The sequence below is a fragment of the Aotus nancymaae genome, unplaced genomic scaffold, assembly GCF_030222135.1.
Source record: "Aotus nancymaae isolate 86718 unplaced genomic scaffold, 86718_ANA_hifiasm-v0.15.2.pri h1tg000002l, whole genome shotgun sequence".
NCBI lineage: Eukaryota > Metazoa > Chordata > Mammalia > Primates > Aotidae > Aotus > Aotus nancymaae.
The window spans coordinates 60,376,927-60,396,440 of record NW_026988413.1 but is presented as its reverse complement, the minus strand read 5'-3'; the positions used below and the strand labels follow the sequence as shown (position 1 = coordinate 60,396,440).

At 33.6% G+C, this 19,514-nt stretch overlaps 1 protein-coding gene across 8 annotated transcripts in view; it reads left to right on the top strand.

Annotated features, from left to right (window-relative positions):
- CACNA2D1 (calcium voltage-gated channel auxiliary subunit alpha2delta 1) overlaps positions 1-19,514 on the top strand; it is a 490,964-nt gene that overhangs the window by 310,621 nt on the left and 160,829 nt on the right. For all 8 annotated transcript variants that reach the window (XM_021674256.2, XM_021674264.2, XM_021674268.2 and 5 more), the window contains exon 6: positions 9,849-9,978. In XM_021674256.2, coding sequence (XP_021529931.1) covers positions 9,849-9,978 — 130 coding nt within the window. The remainder of the gene's footprint in view (positions 1-9,848; positions 9,979-19,514) is intronic.

Genomic DNA, 19,514 nt, shown 5'->3' with positions numbered 1-19,514 from the left:
AAGACAGGAACTATTAAAGCTAGCTTTTACTATGGATGATATTTGAGTTAATTTTTAAGATAGACATTTGCTTCCTTTATTTCATCTAAGGGGACTGGATGCAAAAGATGAGAGTGGCAGTGGACAATGCTTCCTCATCCTTTCTCCTTTGCCCCTGGGGGCAGCCATCAGGACGAACAGTAGTATTAAAACAGACAATGTAGTTTCCCCTGTTTACAAAATTAATTAAAGTTGGGGAATAAGTAGTGGAGTTAGAATAATTGTCTATAATTACTACAAGTGATATAAGTATCAAGATTTTTGGTTCCAAGTCTGGGCAGATATAAGCTAAGTTAGATGAATATTTGTGAAACATGAACTCAGGCTTATTCTTCCATCAAAACTAAGTTCTGTTAACAAAAACACCTGGGGTTCAGTCTGTGTCCCGTTGCTTGATGCACAGAAAGCCGGTCATTGAGACAAAAAAATTGCCAGGGAAGAAAGCTTTTGGGTGCTGCAGCTGAGGAGATGGGAGATAAGCCTCAAATCTGTCTATCCAACTGACTAAAATTGGGGATTTATATAGCATTAAAGAAATGTAGCTATATGCTGGAAAAACAGGAATTAGAAAGGGTGGTGTCTCATTGTCTGATGTGGTGATTTGGTGAGTTTCAGTTTCTTGATACTGTCTGGGAGGCCTGAATGGTTGGTTTCCTGAGAAAGGAATTTAGAGAAGACAAATAGAAGTTTCAAGCTTTAAGACCAGGTGGGTCAATTTCTGTGTTTATTCAAAAACACTGCAGACATTAGTTCTTTGAGGAAATTGGGCCAATTTCACTTTCTTATTCTACATATAGTAATAATAAAAGAGTCCAGTTTTTCCAAAGAGCCTACATCATTCAAATGAGCATAATGTTTCAATATAAGATTACTTTTATTAGAAAAAGGATTTTAAATATGAAGAAGAGAGAAATAGTATAATGAGTCATGTCATCTATTATTTGCTTAAATTTTTTAAGAGAGAGATATTTTATTTCTAAACACTTCTACATGAAATTCTATTTTTGTTTCTTCTAAATAGCAAGGCATACATGTACAATTGCTGTATACCTTTTTATACAGTAGAAGCAATAGATTGTGATAGTTGAGATTATATACTGCAGTGCTAGCTAGATTCAAATCTTAGCTCTACCATTTCCTATCTGGGTGGTATTGGCAAGATCGTATAATCTATCTACTTTTTACTTATTTGGTCTGTAAAATGGAGGTGATAATAATACCAACCTCAGAGTTATAAAGATCAAATTAACACAAATAAAACAGACCATTTCCTGGATCCTAGATGGCAGTCAAGAAATGTTATTGAATATAATTCTGAAAAACAATTACTAATATCATTAATAATTACAACAAATAATCATTACAATAAATTTAAGATTAAATTGAAGTGATCTTAGCATCAAATGGAATGTGTTTGTGTATCTGAATGTGTTAATAAAGGGGAATAGATTGAGATATTTTTCATTTTACTGTCATGAATTTAATCTTTGCATTTGTATGAAAACCTTAATATACGCACAAAGTACAAATGACAGTTGAATGTTCAAAATACATTTTAAAAATGGGAACACAAATGGGAAGATTGTTTTGATATCATTGTGGGTTTTATATATTCAATTTTATTTTTAAATTTTAGAGACAGGGTCTTACTATCTGGCCTCAAACTTATGGCTTAAGATATCCTCCCACCTTGGCCTCCTGAGTAGCTGGGACTACGAGCATTTGCCATCATGTCTGGCTCTGTTTATTCAGATTTTAAGGAAAAATTAGATGCCAAAATAAATCGAGGGGAAAAAAAGCTAGCAATGTAACAGTTATCTATGAAAACCCATATTCAAGTTCTCCTTAGGTTTGAAATTTATTTGGATTCCTAGTTTAGTTTCTAAAGACATCTGACCCAATAAGTTGTTAAATTCCCTGAAGATTAGTGAAGCTGACTCCTCAGAAGACTTGAGTTTTGCCAGCAAACTGCACTATTGTCTTAATTCCCAAAGAAAGCAAAAAGAAAGCAGATCATTACAAAGCCTTATTAACTTAATTCCAAGATCCATCTGACTAAAATCCAAATGAAATAAGTTCAACCTAGAATTCCCATGTCATTAAATTGAGTTGATTTATTTGCTACATTTTATTTTATTGATCATGTTCAAAATTTGTCCTGTCTGGGACATTTGGCCAGACGACTGAATTCCCTTGCATATTTATGTTGCTATTTATTTTCCTCTTAGCAGAGTCTTGTCTACATTAAAATTAATTCCACCATAATGTCCCATCTAAATGTCTTTTTCAATGCCTAATATTTCATGATTATATTTTATTTTATAGCAATAAATAAACCTGGTTCTAGAATGAGCTAGTAGGAATATGTATCAAACAGCAATGAAATCTAATTATTAAAGAAAAATCTGAATTTCTTGTCTAGCATTTAAAAAAGTTGTCTTATAGTATGTATCCTTTATTTTACACTCTTAGGTATCAAATGGTGATGAAATTTAATTATTGAAGAAAGATTCAGAGTCTAGGTACTACTGGTGGAGGCCGTCCAGGGCCTTGGCATTTTGAACAAAGAACTGGATAAAATGCACAAAGCAATGAAAGAGAAGTACATATTTATTGAAACAAAAGTATGCTCCACAGAGTAGGGAGTGGGCTTGAGCAAGTGGATCAAGAGCTCCGATTACAGAATTTTCTGGAGTTCAAATACCTTCTAGAGGTTTCCCATTGCTTACTTGGTTTACACTCCATTTAAGGAAGTAGTGGCCTGTAACCAGTCTGACTGGTTGCAGAAGGTGATCAATTAGAAGCTGAATTGAAGTTACAAAGTTACCCAGGAAGATTTAGCCTGCAATCAGTCTGATTGGCTGCTGGAGGGAACCAATTAGATGCTAAAGTGAAGTTACAAAGTTATACCCCTATGCAAATGAAGACTAGGCCTGTGACCAGTCTGATTGGTTGTGGGAGGGGACCAATCATAGAGGTACTTTCCATTCTTCCTCTGAGCAGTCAAAAGGAGTTGGAGGGTGTTGCAAAGGAAGTAGCCTCTGAACCTTTTTTCACTTGGGTGTGGAAAGTTGGGTTTTCCTTTTGGTTTAATTCTAGAAAGTCAGCATAAATCACCCTTAGGTTCCCTGCCTATAGACCCTATCCTCCTGCCGCATAGGTTTCCTTTCTAGCATTATAAAAATTATCTTATAGTTTGCAGCCTTTATTTCAATTTCTGATGTTGGCCAATATGGAATCCTTGAATATGATGGCATAAAGGTTGAATATTAATTGCTTTGTTTTCATAATTGCTTTGGATCTTTTTGCTTCTAAAATAAATGGTTTATATATTTTTTGATGTGATATGTTTGCATTGGGTAATAGCTAGCATATATTATATATACTTTATATATATACTGATTGTATAATATATACTTACATATGCTTATCCTATACTAGGTGGTAGCATTTAAAGCATACTATCTCATATATAATAAGTATGTGTAATATATACTAGCTATTACTATAACTATGTATCATTTACAGTTCACAAGAACCCTTTATGGTATATATTTTATTTTTCAGGTAAAACAAGTAAAACTTAATGAGGTTGAGTTACTTGGCCAGTGCCACACACTTTGTATTTGTCAGAGTAGGGAAGTGAATGCAGTGCAGTCTGTGTGATCCAGAGCTGGAGAACTGTGTCACTGTGCTGCCTGGGCAGTGGGTACCTGGAGGAAGAAGAGGGCTTGTGAAGGAGCTGTTGTAAATTGAGACTTAAGGGTCAAATTTTGGAGACAGGTTTGATTTAAAATTTTATTACATCTACCCATTATTTCTGTCTATATTTGATTTTGATGTATTTGGCTTATATTTGATCCAACCAATGTTATCATTGACAGGTGTGAGGTTACAGTGTTCTTGCAGTAGGCGAAATAAAATGTGTGTGATGTAAAAGCTTGTTAAACTTTGAGTCCTAAGTTTCTGCCGATCTGATCCACTATTCCCAGTGATGTTTACCATGAATATCTTAAAATTAATGTGTACATCTCTGTATGGAATGTAGCCACCTCAGGAATCACTCTTGGGGGAGAAACTATAAAACCAAGAAAAAGGTAGATTAGATTCAGTGTCTTCTAAGAATTTTGCCTTATGTTTTTGGAGCTGCTTTTGAAATGTTTGAAGCCTGTCCTGATACATTTTTAATGCTTTACACAGTTGGGCACATGCTCTTGCAAAGATAGTTTAAACATTAGTTCTCAGTCATTCTGGATTACTGGCATTTATGGTGGGATCCTGGAGTCCTACAGTCTGAGCTGTTAAATTACATCTTAGTTGTATGACTTTAGCCCATCTTTGCCTCAGATATCAAGAGAATATAATTGATCTTAGTACCTTTCAAGGTGGTGATGGTTGTTTAAACCTCATTTGCCCTGGCAGTATTTTGAAAAGTATATTTGTGTATCATAATATAAAAAGATTGTTTTAAGTTCTTAGAAGTAGAATGGCTTTATTTAAAACATTTTCTCTTATAATATAATGCATGGTACTACATGGTTTCCATGGAGAGTGCTATGTTGAACTTTCAGACTCTGTAAAAATCACATAGTGCCTTTTACAACCCTTTAGCAGAAGATAAATATCACTGTCTTCCCAAAATATAGGTTACATATTTAGATATAATGCATAGATATGGATATACTTTTGTAGCACTGTATTACATCCCTTTCTGATGCTGGATATTTAAAAACTTCATACTACATGTGGAATTTAAATCAGCCCCCAACTCTTTTCCATTATACTCACCTTTATTGTATTGCTAACGGCTCCCCTTACTCCCAACTAGGTCCTGTGATAAGCAATTCAGGGGCATTCATGCAAACTAAATTTATTCATCATGCAAACTAAAATTACATCATTTTTATTTCAAGGATGTCCTTAGGTTCTATATTTTTTATCTTTTGAATGCTTTCATTATAATCCTTAGCAGCAACTTTAATACATTTTATTTGAAGAATGTCATTTCTGTCTTTTAAATTTAATAAACAAGTTATTGCAGGGATCAGTATCACCTTTTAACTTAATTTAGTTTAAATTTATCTTTGACTGTCGTTTGGAAAATTTATATATTCTTTGTTTTAATATTCCCTACAGTGTTTTTTAACTTTCTTTTTGTTAACTGCACAATTTCCACTGCTTCGTGGCCCCTCTTGTTCCCAAATCTGCGTGTCTCACTGTGTTTCTTTTCCCTTTTATACATCGTAATTATTAGTAGAATATATAAAGACTTTACAGTGGATCTAATCTTTAAAAGCTAGAATTATTTCTTCAATTTTCTTTTCACCACTGATGTTATAAATTTAGTTTTCATGTTAATTTTAAAACTTTCTTTTCTGAGTATATTAAATAAATTGCTTCTGAAGAATCAATGCTACAGTTTTTCCACAGAGTAAACCTAAGGAGTTCCAACATTTGTATTACCTGAAAAATTGGAGGAATCTTCTGAATTCCTAAAATAGTTTGTTCTTCATCAAATATATTAGCTAAGCTCATATTTTTTTGCTAATACATAATTTCAAAATTTTATTTTTTGTCATGATTCAGTAAAGCAAAACTACAAATATTATATGTAAGTCCTTAGACCATATTCAGTGTCATCCAACTCCTTTTCTTTCTGAATCTATTAATCTACCAAGTACTTGTCTAAGTCATAGCATCCTCAAGGAGAAAATAGCAGCTTAAACCAATGAAATCAGAAGTCTGTTATGTTCTTATTGTCTCCATACTATATTCATTGTTTAATATGCAACCTGGCCTTCCAACTTGACTTAGAACAGTTCTGACCAGATCAAAGTTCCGCACCTCTTTCTATTCGTTATTTAATTCCGCATGGTCACCTACAGTTCCGTTAAGTCTTCATTTCTCATTGATCCAAGAGATTAACCAAAAATGAAACTTTTCAAGCTTGGTGTGGTGGCTCACACCTGTAATTTCAGCAACTCAGGAGGCTGAGGAAGAGGATTACCTGAGCAGGAGTTTGAGATTAGCCTGGACAACATAGTAAGACACTGCCTCTAAACAATAGAAATTAAAAAAAAAAAAACCTAGCTGGGTATGATGGAATGGACTTGTAGTTTTTGTGGCTCTGGAGGCTAAGGTAGGAGAATGGCAACTCAAGAGTGCAATGAGCCATGATTGTGCCACTGTATTCCAGGCTGGGGAAGAGAGCAAGATCCTGATTCAAAACAAAAAAGTAAAAATCAAAATCACAAGGCTTTTTCTCTGTATGAGTCAGACCTGGTAACCATCTTTAATTAGCTGAGCAGCACACGATGCTTAAATTCCAATGCTGAACTAATGGTCATAGACTAATCCAGTATTATATATTAAAAAAATAATGTTTAAAGCAATGTTTAAACATGACTTTTAATCCATAATATTGATCCCAATATCCCAGTAAACCAGAATATTCAGACTTGGTGCCTGTTTGAAAGTCTATTTTAAATATAACACATCCTATCTTTGGTAATGCTTTATACTAAACTATAATGCCATGCCTTAAGGCATATCACATATCCAAAATTGATATTGAGAATAATAATTGAGACTTTAAAAAATTCTAAAATCAGTAATACCTATGTTATAAAAATCGCAGGCTCTAACGTAAATAACAACTGTAAAATAACTCTAAAAACCCAGGATGTAGTTAGAGATGGAAATTTGAAAGTATAAATATATACATACATACATGCATACATACATACGTACGTGCATATTGGAGAATTGCACGAAAGGCTTGTTTCATCATACAGGAACGTGTGCACGGTCTCAGTCTGTCACCCAGGCTAGAGTGGAGTAGTGTAATCACAGCTTACTGCAGCTTTCTAACACCTGGCCTTGAGCCCCTCTTGCCTTACCCGCCTGAATACCTGGAAATAAAGGAGCATGCCACCATGCCAGGCTCATATTTAAATTTTTTATAGCAATGAAGGCCTCACTGTGTTGTCCAGGATGTTCTTGAACTCCTGGCCTCAAGTGATTGTCCAGCCTAGGCCTCCCAAAGTGGTGGGCTTACAGGCATGAGCCACGGGGCCTGGCCAAGACTGTTGATCTAACACCTTTTTTAGTGAAACAGAAATACAAATTGTGATACTTCCATAGAGAATGTTAGTGAACCATTTTATTCTATATCAGCTAATTCTTTACAAATTTGTGGCACACAAAAATAATACAGAACAGGGGACATAAATATAACCATAGTATGATTGTAAGCAAAGTTTATCAGTTTGCAAATCTGAATTGTGCAAAGTAGTTAAGTTACTTTCCATTGCAATTTAGGTAAAATGTATAGATGTTAATTTTTGAATATTTTGCTAAAAATGGGATTTTTTTAGGTCAATAACATGAAAAAGTGAACAAAATATTAAAAATCAGTGTTTTTTAAATAAATATTAATTCTAAGGCTGAGATAAATATGTTAAATTTGCAAGAGTTTTTTGTACCTATCAATTATCATTGTGACTTCCCAAATTAAATTTGCTAATATGCACTGGTTGTAAAATTGAATGACCTCCTCATCCAACATTAGCTTGTATCTCTGTCTCTGAGTGATCTAATCTATAATTTGATAACTGAAATTATATTGAGAATAGTCTGAGAATTATGGATTTCATGTGCCAATTATGTTTTACCAAATGCATTTGAATATATTTTAGAATCTGCTTGTTCATTTTCTCTGTACACATTTGTATATATGGTGGTCTGTAGACTTCAGAAGATATATTTTGAAAAAAATGTTGGAATGGATTTTTTTTCTTTTATGTAATCTGAAAAACTGGAATTCTTCATTTCAGAGGGAGAATTTATTTGACATAGTTAATTACTACATTAGACATTCTGTGTTAAGTAGTTTTTCTCATAAAAGTCAGTTCCTTTGTGTCTAATATTTACTGTATTTCAATTAAACCTATATGGCCATGATAGATAAAGATAATTAAAGACATGGAGTAGGATGGTGTGAGGAACAGTAGTTTCCAGTAGCTTAAAGATGATAAATGAGTTGAATTTAGAAATTCTCATCTTTTTATGAAATTATTTTAATTTATGTAAACTACAAAAGAAGAACTATGGAAATAGCACTATTTTTCTTTTTAAAAACGTGTTTAGCAATTGTACCTTAAAAAGGAGTCTTGATATGTGATTATACAAGTTGAGAAGTACATTATTATTTTAAAGTTATTTGTAAAAGACATTTATATCATTATTTAAAAGAGCAATAGCCTCCATAAGATGTATTTAAAACTGCTAATTTTTAAATGTAAGAGGATTCAGAAGAAACAAGTAATTTTTATGTTAGGAAGACAAGCATGTAATACCTCATGATAATAGAAAAGACTTAAACCTTAATAGTTTTATTCTGATCACAAGTGTAATACATTCTCATTGTATTATTGGGAAAACCAGAAAGCACAAATTATTTCTTAAAACTGCAAAGCCAGGAATAATACTGGTAACACTTGCTATGTGTACATCTGTTCATTTCTCCCTCTATCTCTGTTTCTTCCCAAAACAAATAGGTTTTTTCCCTTTTCATTTTTGCTTAACTCGTACATCTTTAACTTCATATCATTTAAAAACAAATACAGTTAAGAAAGAGTTAAAATACATTTTAATTGAACAAAAAAAATTTTAACACAGATATCAAAAAATGTTATAAATACATTTTGGATAAATGAATGAAATTCTTAGTTTATTACCAGAGCAAGGCAACAAGGTAATTCAGCATCAGAAGTATAGTTCCAGTAGGTATAAAATTAATCTTTGACTTTAAACTCCTGAGGGGTTTTCTTGAATCATTATTGATTGGATCTTAGCTCCTACCTAAAGAGACAAATTGGTTCAAGTTAGGATTTAATTTTTAGAGTTAGAATAGATCTCTTCTTTCCTGTACTTCCTTTTTTAAAACAAAATTTGATATACCTGGAAAACATGAAAAAGCAAGGGGATGGCATTTAAAATAATCCTTCATTGCCATATTGTTTCTGTCACATGTACCATTGTTTGTCAAACGAAGAATCATCTTCAGCTGCCCAATATAAATTTCATTATATGAATTGTGAAATTTATTTCAAGTGGATAATATTAGTTAGGTTGTATTTAAAGGCACTTATCCTGTTCCTTTATTATTTTATTTGTTTGTTTGCTTGTTTATTAATTTATTTGAGATAGGGTCTCACTTTGTTGCTCAGGCTAGAATGTGGTAATACGATCACAGCTCTCTGCAGAGCTAACCTCCCAGGTGCAAGCCATCTTTGTATCTAAAGCCTCCTGTGACTACAGGCCTGCACTGCTATGTCCAGCTAATTTTCTGTTATTTTTTCGTAGAGACAAGGGTTTGCCACGTTGCCTAGGCTGGTCTAGAACTCCTGGGCTCAAGTGATCTGCCCACTTCTTCCTCCCAAAGTGCTGGGATTATGGGCGTGAGGCACAGAGCCTGGCCTATCCAATTCTTTTAAGTTTACATCTTAATAAATACTTTATGTGTGGAAGTCTGGTCTCCCCAACTCCCCCAAAGATGATCCCGAATGACTCCAACATTGAGGAAATCAGGAGAGCAGTTAGTTATAATATTAATAATATAATAAAGATATACTGGGAATGCTAATACCTGAATGGAAATTCATGTATGCCATGCTATTAATGTACTATATTTTTAACAATTCTTATAGATTTATTTTTTGAAGAATATGCATTTGGCAAGTGAAGTGCATGTGAAAATATGTTATAAAAAAAATGCTATATTCTGTTTATTCTCTTTTTCTATATAGCCTGAGAAAAATGACAGTGAGCCAGGCAGCCAGAGGATAAAACCTGTCTTCATTGAAGATGCTAATTTTGGACGACAAATATCGTATCAGCATGCAGCAGTCCATATTCCCACCGACATCTATGAGGGCTGTAAGTAAAATGTTAACATCTGTTGGAATACCATGCTCTCGCCTAGCTTACATTTCTCATGTTTGGGGAGAAAAAAGAGCAAAGGTGGCATTGTTTTGTTTGTCATATAAGAGTCTGTGATAAACTCTGATCTATGTGAAAGAATCAGTCTGATTGTCATGAACAGTTTATGTCAATATAGCCTCACTAAATGAATATTTGTAGGATAGCCTGCATCCATGGAGTGATCCTTCTAACCTGTTGTTTAGTAAATAATTCTGCTTTCCCTGTTGACATCCATAACTTAACAGAGTATATAGACATATTCTTCAAAAGCCAAAACTGTGTGGCTATGTTATACATACACATGCAAAAATATTCTTGCATAAACTGGTAAAGAGAAAAAGTTGTATGTTTTAGGTTATTTCCAGTTCTTACGACTTCTCATGCCTGTCAGATTCTCTCTCTTTTTCCCTCCTGCTCTGTGTATGTTTCTCTGCCTTACCCTAGGATATAGGTAAAGAGTACCTTCCTCTCAATGTTTTTTGGGCTTCCAGCAAAAAGAATTGCTGCGGTAAAAGGAAGAGACCTCAAAAACTAGAAAACCAGTGACTGGAAATCTTGGTTGAGAAGGCTTCCCTGTGAGGAAGGGATGGGAATAAAAAGTGTTTAAGAAAATGAAGGAAGCTTGTGCAGGTGTTGTATTTAGAGACACCCTCTGCATTAATCAGAGCAGAACCTGAGAATTCTAACTAGGAATTTTCCAAAGGAAAGCTCTATCATCTTTGAGAATGAACTGTGACCGGAAACAGGGTATTGGTTCAGTCCTATCTGTGGTCTTCCGTATTATTTATTCTTTAACTCATCCCTCCACCCTAACCTGCACCTTGTTCCCTGCCTTCTCACATAGTCAAGAATAAGGGGAAAGAACTGCTTGAGATTGTGAAGAACATGTTTCTTATATTCCTCTTAATTGAGAGGCAGTAGAGTGTATTCTGAATTCAGATTATCCAGATTGCCTGGGTTCTGGAACCAGACTACCTGAGTTCAAATTTAAATTTTAGCAGTATTATTTCCTTGGGCAAATGCTTCAACTTTCTGAATAGGCATTTCCTCATCTGTAAAATGAAGACAAGATTAGTATCCTGAAAGGTCCTTTGAGGATAAAGTAAGTTTAATGTATTTAAGTTCTCATAATAGTGCCAGGCTCATAGTAAGTGCTGAGTAAGTGTTTGTTGTTATTATTTACAGTTAAAGTTTATTTAGACTCACAAGATTAAGTAAAGGGACTCACACTGTATAAATGAGTTTCAATTTTTTGGATTCACTTTTGAGATTATTGGTTTAAAAAAATTTTTTTTAATGCATGTATGAGTCTTATAACAACTTTTATCTTTGATCAAATTATTTTGTTTCTCCTTTTAAGTGTTTTTAAGGTACATGCTGTTTTCCTCCTCTCAGTTCTTTGATGATTTTAAATAATTCTGTTATACATAATTATAGTATAATTATGTATAATAGAAACAATGTTGTGTTTGTGTGTGTGTGTGTGTGTGTGTGTGTGTGTGTGTATGCAGAGAGTTTCTTCTTACATGAGCCTTGAACATAATTTAACTTCTTTACAATCCAACTCAGACTATTAATTCCAAGCCCTTTTTAGAACCATTTGGGATTCAGATTCATATATTAATATTTTTTCTTTGACCATTGTTTATTTTTTCAATAGTTAGTTTTGATATTTGTAATTGTATTATTATAACTATTCAGACAGTGCTAAGCTATATGATTATGTTTCTCAATTTTTGAATAATATATCTTCCACCTTATTTAGTTTCAAGTCTTCTATCACCTGTTGTTTGTTTGATATGTCAACAAAATAACAATCTCCTTCGATATCTTTCTATTAAATTCCCATTGGAAGAAAACCGGATGGGTATAGAAGTTTTGAGTCAAAATACTTTTTGTCATACTCTGCTTTTGAACTCTTTATTTCAAATCACTGCTTTTCAACCTGCATTGCTGTGTTGAAGAAACTTGAAGCCAACTTGAATGTTGTTAATTTTATTAGAAATCTTTTATAATTTTGTTTTATTGATGTCTGGGAGGCTTTTTATTTATAAATTTAGTAATTTATAAATGTCCACAAGATATTTTAAGTCAGTGATTTCCTAATAACTTTAGTATATGAAGATTTTGTTTACAATATGTATTTACAGGGAAGACTGATGTGTAAAATATATTAAAGCAAAAACCACTGTGCCTGAAATAAATGTGGTGTGGTCAGAACACTAGCTGCTTCCTCTTTACTTTAAGAGAATGTCCTCAATCTAGTATTGGTAGTCAAGACAGATTGTCTGAACAAGTTTATAGATTATTGTTTGTTTATTTGTGAGCCAGAATTGTCCATAGGAGGCAGTAAGATACTCACTTTGCATGAGAATCTTCATTCTCTTGTTCTTTTGTTTCTTTACTTAGTTGAAATCACATTTATAACTAAAACATCCATCTATTGTATGCTAGAACAAATACGAAATCTGACTCACAAATTTAAATATACATTAATTTTTTTAAAAAATCACATAAGCATACATATATCTTAGTATGCTTCAGTTTTGAATTTGTATGTTTTTCTTTTCAATTTAAAATAAACTTTTTAAATAGCTACAGCTAATTTTAATAGTCTCAGAGAATACAACTTATTTCGAGAATCAATAAAATATTTAATATGTTTTCAGAAACCGTAGGCATTCTTTGAGATATGTCATAATTAAAAAAAAGAAAAAGAAGCTTTATCTTTGGATTATTTAGTCTCATTCGTCTTAATATTGGCATCTTCCTCTTTGCTGAAATCTCATCAGTAAGACACGAACCTTGCCTGGCCTGTACTACTTTAAAATTCATATCCAGTGTTATAAGCTGCATGAATAAATGCCAGGAATAAAATCAGAAATGTCCACAAGATCTGGAAAATTTTATAATTACCAGTATTCTTCATGCGCTGTATGGGAACATACCCGATTTAGAGGATTGTTCTGGGCTTCTGAGTTTAATGAATATGAAAGTGCACTTTAATTGAAGGCTTAACTGAAGGAAACTGCCTTTTTCATTTTAAGACAGTTGTGTAGCTACACTGTCATGAGAAACCTTGTGTTCTAATTTCACAAAGATGATTACTTTTTAAAGTCCCTTGAATTGAAATGTGATTATTTTTGCTCAATGATATATCTAAAGTTTTAGAATACTGTATTTAATTAGAGCCCCATCTCAAAATTTCCATTTTTGAGTATTTCACTGGTTGTTCCTTTTCTTTTAGAGGGCACCCAAACCATACTTAATTTTCAGATCTAATTGATGTGCTTAGGAGTATAGAAGACAAGCATATAACTTAGTAAAAAGAAGGGCCGAATATTCTGAGTTAATTTGTTTAGTCACAGAACTTTATTAATATTTGAGTCACTTTAGACTCAATGTAGGGATGTCTTCACAGAATGTTCTATAATCATTTTATATAGAAAATCGTATTGATATTTCTTTATATAATTATATTTCTATAAGAATGACATTAATAAGGGAAAATTATAGAAAGGAACCCCAATTTGCTTGAAGCTTTCAGTTACCAGATACTGTTGTCCTTACCTTTGTCCTATAATGTAAGTAAGGCAATTATTATTTACATTTTAGAAGTAAAAATACCTAACATACTTTTATCATGAAGGTATCTTCATTTTGATAAAAGACAATTTTCATGAGTTGTATTAACTTTTGATGTCTCATATGCTTCACTAAAAGTACTTGATTTTTGTACATTAATAATCACTGACATCCTTGTAACTTATCTTGATATTCATTTGTGTTATCTTAAAATATATAGCTACTGTATCTTAGACGATGTCAGTGTCAAAATTGCAGAGGAAAAAGGCGCTTGCAGTCTTTGCTAACAATTGCATAATCTCCTGTAAGTTTTATTAACTAATCTGTTCCAAAATAGGCCCACCACTTTCTAATAGTTTACATTTAACTGTTGTCAACAGCCCATTTTGTTGTTATTCCAAGTACCCGTGTGGGTAGTATACCTTTTACAGAATAAAAAAGGCAGTATTCAGATTGATTGGCATGCTCAGCGTAAATCAGGCTAAATCCATAGATCGCATAGTTGTATAAAAGAAGAAAACGGTGCTTCCTTCAGGTGTTTGGTGTTCTTGGGCAAAAGGCTTGATTCAGATGGAATAGATGTGCGCTCAAGTCTATATCTGCATATTTTTTAGAAAATTATAGTCCCAGTGAAAATATTTCAGTGGAGTGATATTAGTTTATCATACTGCTTCATCAAATATATTTTGTGAGAGGGGAAACTTGTTCAGGGTTTTGGTGGAATATTTATATCTGGTGTATAATGTTATTCTTTGTAATTAGCTTTGAAACAATGAGAAGGTGTGAGAGCAACTTTAAAGTACTGAAATTAAAAAGTGAAATTATTCTTTGGTTAACAGATGATTTAAAGGAAATGCAATCCATGAGAAATATATGAATATTTGATGCTACTTACAATGAATAATATATGTAGGGTAGATTACTTATGTTGTAATTTGTTTGTAACCAAAATAGATTTTTTAAAAGTTAATAAAAAATTATATTAGGCATAAACTATAGAGTTAATACTTATTTTTTCTTGTGTTTTTCTTTCTGAAATAGTCACTATATTCTTTCAAACTATATTGATTATAATTGTTGATGTATATTAATTTTAGTTAACTTGAGTGTACAATATTTTGATGTGTATTTGGCATATTTTATTTAACAAGTATTTTGATTTATTGATGGATTAGTTTGAAAAACAATTTGTCAAAAAATAAAGTTCTGTATTTTTAATAATATGGATTATATTTATATGTGTTAAGAAAAATATTTTGTAATATAGTAGCATTATAGCTTGATAAGAAATGTTATTAATTATCTTTCATTGGAATAGAAATCTCCTCCTGGTGTGGTGGCTCATGCCTGTTATCCCAGCACTTTGGGAGACCTAGGTGGGTAGATTGATTGAGCCCAGGAGTTAGAGACTAGCCTGGGCAACATGGTGAAACTCTGTCTCTCTAAAAAAATTTTAAAAATAGCCTTGGGTGTTGGCATGTGTCTATAGCCCCAGGTACTTGAAAGGCAGAGGTTGGAGGTTCACTTGATCACAGGAGGCAGAGGTTTCAGTGAGCTGTGATCGTGCCACTGTACTCCAGTCTGGCTGACAGAATGAAAACCTGTCTTAAAAAAAAAAAAAAAAAAAAAAAAACCTAAGAAAAGTTTATCATAATTGGGAAAATAGTTTTTTTAGACATGGTATTATCATATAATTACCTCAGAAGCAGTCAATCTTCAAGTGAAATTTTATTAATTTAGAAAGACTGGCTTCATAGATACATGTATACATGTATATATAAAAGTTAAAATATATATCATAAGAATGAAAAATATGAAATGTTCTCTTTGTTTTGCCTTTAACACATTTCTTCATTCAGCAAATATTTAGCATGTCATGCGCTTTTCCAGATAATGGGAATATAGCCCTGACCAAAAGGTCAAAAATCCCTGTACTTATGGAGCCTGCATTCTATTGGAGGGAAGTGGAGTGTAAAACAATTAAAATAATGTATATATCATAGTATAATGAATGCTCTCCATAAAAATAGAGAAGGGGTTAAAGATAGTTCCTGGGTTAAGAGAGAGGAGTGATATTTTAGAATGGGTAGCTAGACAAGGCCTTGTGGCTAAGGCAATATTGTAATTGGAGTCTGTGGTTTGTGAGCACGAGCACCATAAAAATCACCTGGATAAGAAGGTTGTGGGCCATGGAAACAGAAAGCTCAAAGATCTGAGGCAGGAGCATGGTGGGCTCATAATCAGCAGGGAGACCAGCGTGGCCAAAGTTAGCAAGGGAATGGGGAGCAGGGGTAGCAGCAGACACCATGTCTGCCACAGTCCTATGGATGATTACAAAGACTTTGATATTTACTTTGAGATTGTCTTAATTAGATCAGGCTGCCATAATAAAATACCACAGACGGATAGGCTAAAATAAGACATTTGTTTCTTAAATTTTTGGAGACTAGGAAGTCCAAGTTTAAGGTGCACGTTGGTGGCCAGTAAGAACTTTCTTCCTGGGTCTTCTCAGTGTGTCCTCACATGACCTCTTGTTCACTAGCAAAGAGAGAGCAAGCTGTTTTCCTTATGAGGCTACTAATCCTATTGTAGATTCTCCACCTTCATGACCTCATGTAAATTATTTCCCAAAGCCCCTGTCTCCTGATGATATCACATTGGTGGTTAGGGCTTAAACATACAAATTTGGGGAGTATACAAACATCCAGTCCATAACATAAATGGAAAGCTGTGGGATGTTTTCTGGAGGAAGAATTACATAATCTTTTTTATCTTTATGAAAAAGTTGTAGACCTTGGCTACATTGTTGATGAGAATAGGCGTGAAAGGGGTAAGAAAAGGAGGTAGGATGGACAGGTAGGCCGAAATAACAGACATTTATACTGAAAAACTCTGAGCCTCCAAACATTAGAATTCTAAACATGTACAGTCCTGGAGTAAAAAATGACATAATCATTCATTTCCTCAAGATTCAGCTGTGAGTCATGGACAAGAATATAGAACCTAGCAGAAATGGATGCAAGTCCTTTTTTCACTGAATTACATATTCATTTTGTCTACCATCAAAGGAGGTGAACATACCTTATTAGGTTGCAGTGACGATTGCTTGCAGTAACTAATGTAAGGAATCTATCTAATAGGAAATGCTTCTATCTTCCTATTTTTAAATCCCCAAATAGCAAAGTTAAGATGAATAAAATGGAACATTTTTTTCAGTAATTCAAATTATTACAGTGTTCCTCAAATCTTAACTAATTTTTTTCATGAGCAACAAATAATTCCAAAAAATATTTTTATTTGATAGTTTCATTATTACCATATTAGAAATCAAAACAGGCTTTCAGACAATTGTTCTAAGTTTTACAGGATGATGACTCCTTTTTGTTAAAATTGCTGATCTCACATGAGATGACTTACATGAGCTGCCATACATGAATATCCTCACCATGGCGAATTTCCTAACACGCCTGGTGCTCTAATGAAGAGCTGAAGAATCCACTACACTTCCAACCCGCTAGTATTTTTCAGGGTAATTGTTTTCTGTGCTTGGTATTTGTCACTAATGAGAATCTGGATCATAATAGAATAATGAAAGAGTTTTCATCAGTAGTACATCCTTAAGTTTTGTGTTTATTGATTTTTTTAAACCAGATGATTTACAAAAAAAAAAAGTGTTCTTTAATTCTTGAAAGCACATCATTATATAACACATAGAGTTGTATGTTAAATGACTAAAAAAGTGAATGTCTTTAAAGAACTGTCAGTAAAAAGTTGTCATGGTGCTGATATTAACAGAGTAGCTTCTCTTTCTTTCTTTTAAAGTGTTATTTAAATTATAAAGTCTTGATTCTGAATCATGCAACCAGAAATCTGATTAAGTGCTAAGAAATGGCACTTTCTAAAACGTACAACTGATTCTGTAACAAAGTGATTATCTATTGTAATAAAGGGATTAGCTTACATAATTAACATTGTTCCTCATTAGAAGTGAGCAGGGAAATGGTAAGAACATCATAAGAAGACATTGAGGACAAGCCTGAGGTATAGAATATAAATTTTAGGCTAGGAGAATTTGATCATAATTAATAAGTTTGGCATAAAGAGAAAATTCTGCTTCTGAGGAAAAGTTGGCCTTTATTTTCACCGTGTTTTAAAAATAATATTTTTGTAATCTATGCATTTCATAGAGAATAATATACTATTCGCTTTCTGATAAGAGAATATTGACTATTGACCCAAATGCCAAAGATACACTATTCTTATGATCATATAGATGATTGTTTTTTAATTCATTTTGGATTACAGAACAATGGACCAATTAGTAATAGCTTTATAGATGTTGTAAATTGCTTTAGACTAAATTGTGTTCCCTCTATCCCCAGTTTATATGCTGAAGCTCTAATCTCCAATGTGATTTGATACTTGGAGGTAGGGTAGTTAGAAGTAATTAGGATTAAATAAGGTCACAAAAGTGGGCCTCAATCTGAAAGGGTTGGTGGCCTTCTACAAGAAAGAGGAATCCTCTTGCTTGAGTACACGAAGATAAGAGGATATCTATAAGTAGCTACTTCTTTGGAGACTAGGAAGTCCAAGTTTAAGGTTCATAGTAAACATTAGTCCTTAAAAGGTCAAAGAAATTCTGCTAGGAATAAACAAAATTTGTTTTATCCAATGTTTTTCATATATGTATTTGACTATGTAACATTTACCTCTCACAGGTATGTGTTTCAGTTAATTCACATAATCACTCTTTCAGATAGCTGTATAAATAACTGGCCATATTCTAAATTTAATATCACTTATAACTCACTTTGCTTTCTGTATGAATCACTTTGTACAAATGTGAAACGTGGTTGGTTGTGACCATCCAACTTTATTTTGATAGCCTATTAAACCTTTTCAGTGAGTGATCCTGGATGAGGATGACTTTCTTGGAGATTCAAAATAACAAAATGATCTGGATTACCTTTAGATATAGAAACAGTCTCAATAAAAATGCCTCAATTAAGAAATTCCAGCTGGGCAGGGTGGCTAAGGCCTATAATCCCAGCACTTTGGGAGGCAGAGGTGGGTGGATCACCTGAGGTCAGGAGTTCCAGACCAGCCTGGCCAACATGGTGAAACCCTGCCTCTACTAAAAATACAAAACTTAGCCAGGTGTGGTGGTACGGGCCTGTAATCCCAACTACTTGAGAGGCTGAGGCAGGAGAATCGCTTGAACCTAGGAGGTAGAGGTTGCAGTGAGCTGAGATTGTGCCACTACACTCCAGCCTGGGTGGCAGAGCAAGACCCCGTCTCAAAAGAAAAAAAAAAGAAATTCAAAAGTTTACTTTCGTTGTAATAGTAAAATTTCCAAAATTGAGTTAGTGTTAACTCCTCCCCCCTACTTTAGTGAAGAGCTAATGGAAGCCTTCAGTGGAGGCTGGGTGTTTCCTAGGTGCTGTTTGAATTTTACCCACACTAGGGAAAAGCAGAGAGGAAGGGAAGGAAAAGGATGGTTGGTTGTTGCCTGTCTGGATAACTTCGGGCAGGGCTGGCTAGATGGCGTGCCTTGTAGCTAGTTTATGCTGACTGTTTTGAAGTTCTTTTTTTCTCTGGTTCCTTTGACCCAGTCAATATACATCTCTGTTCTATGTGAAAACTTCCTGCCTATTCCTCCCATGGCCCTAGGAGCATTTTGGATTTGCTCCCCAGAACTACCTAGGGTACTTCAGGAGAATGATGGAATCCTACATGCTTCATGCCAGCGTTAGCAGACACTTCGAAGTCAGCCAAAATTGGGGCATAAAATGTTGAATAATTTTGAATGTTATACTGTGTATCACTTGTACTATATTTTATTACAAATTTATCTCATGTTGTATATTTGGCCAAATATATAAGAAACAACTGAGGCTGGGGTGGCG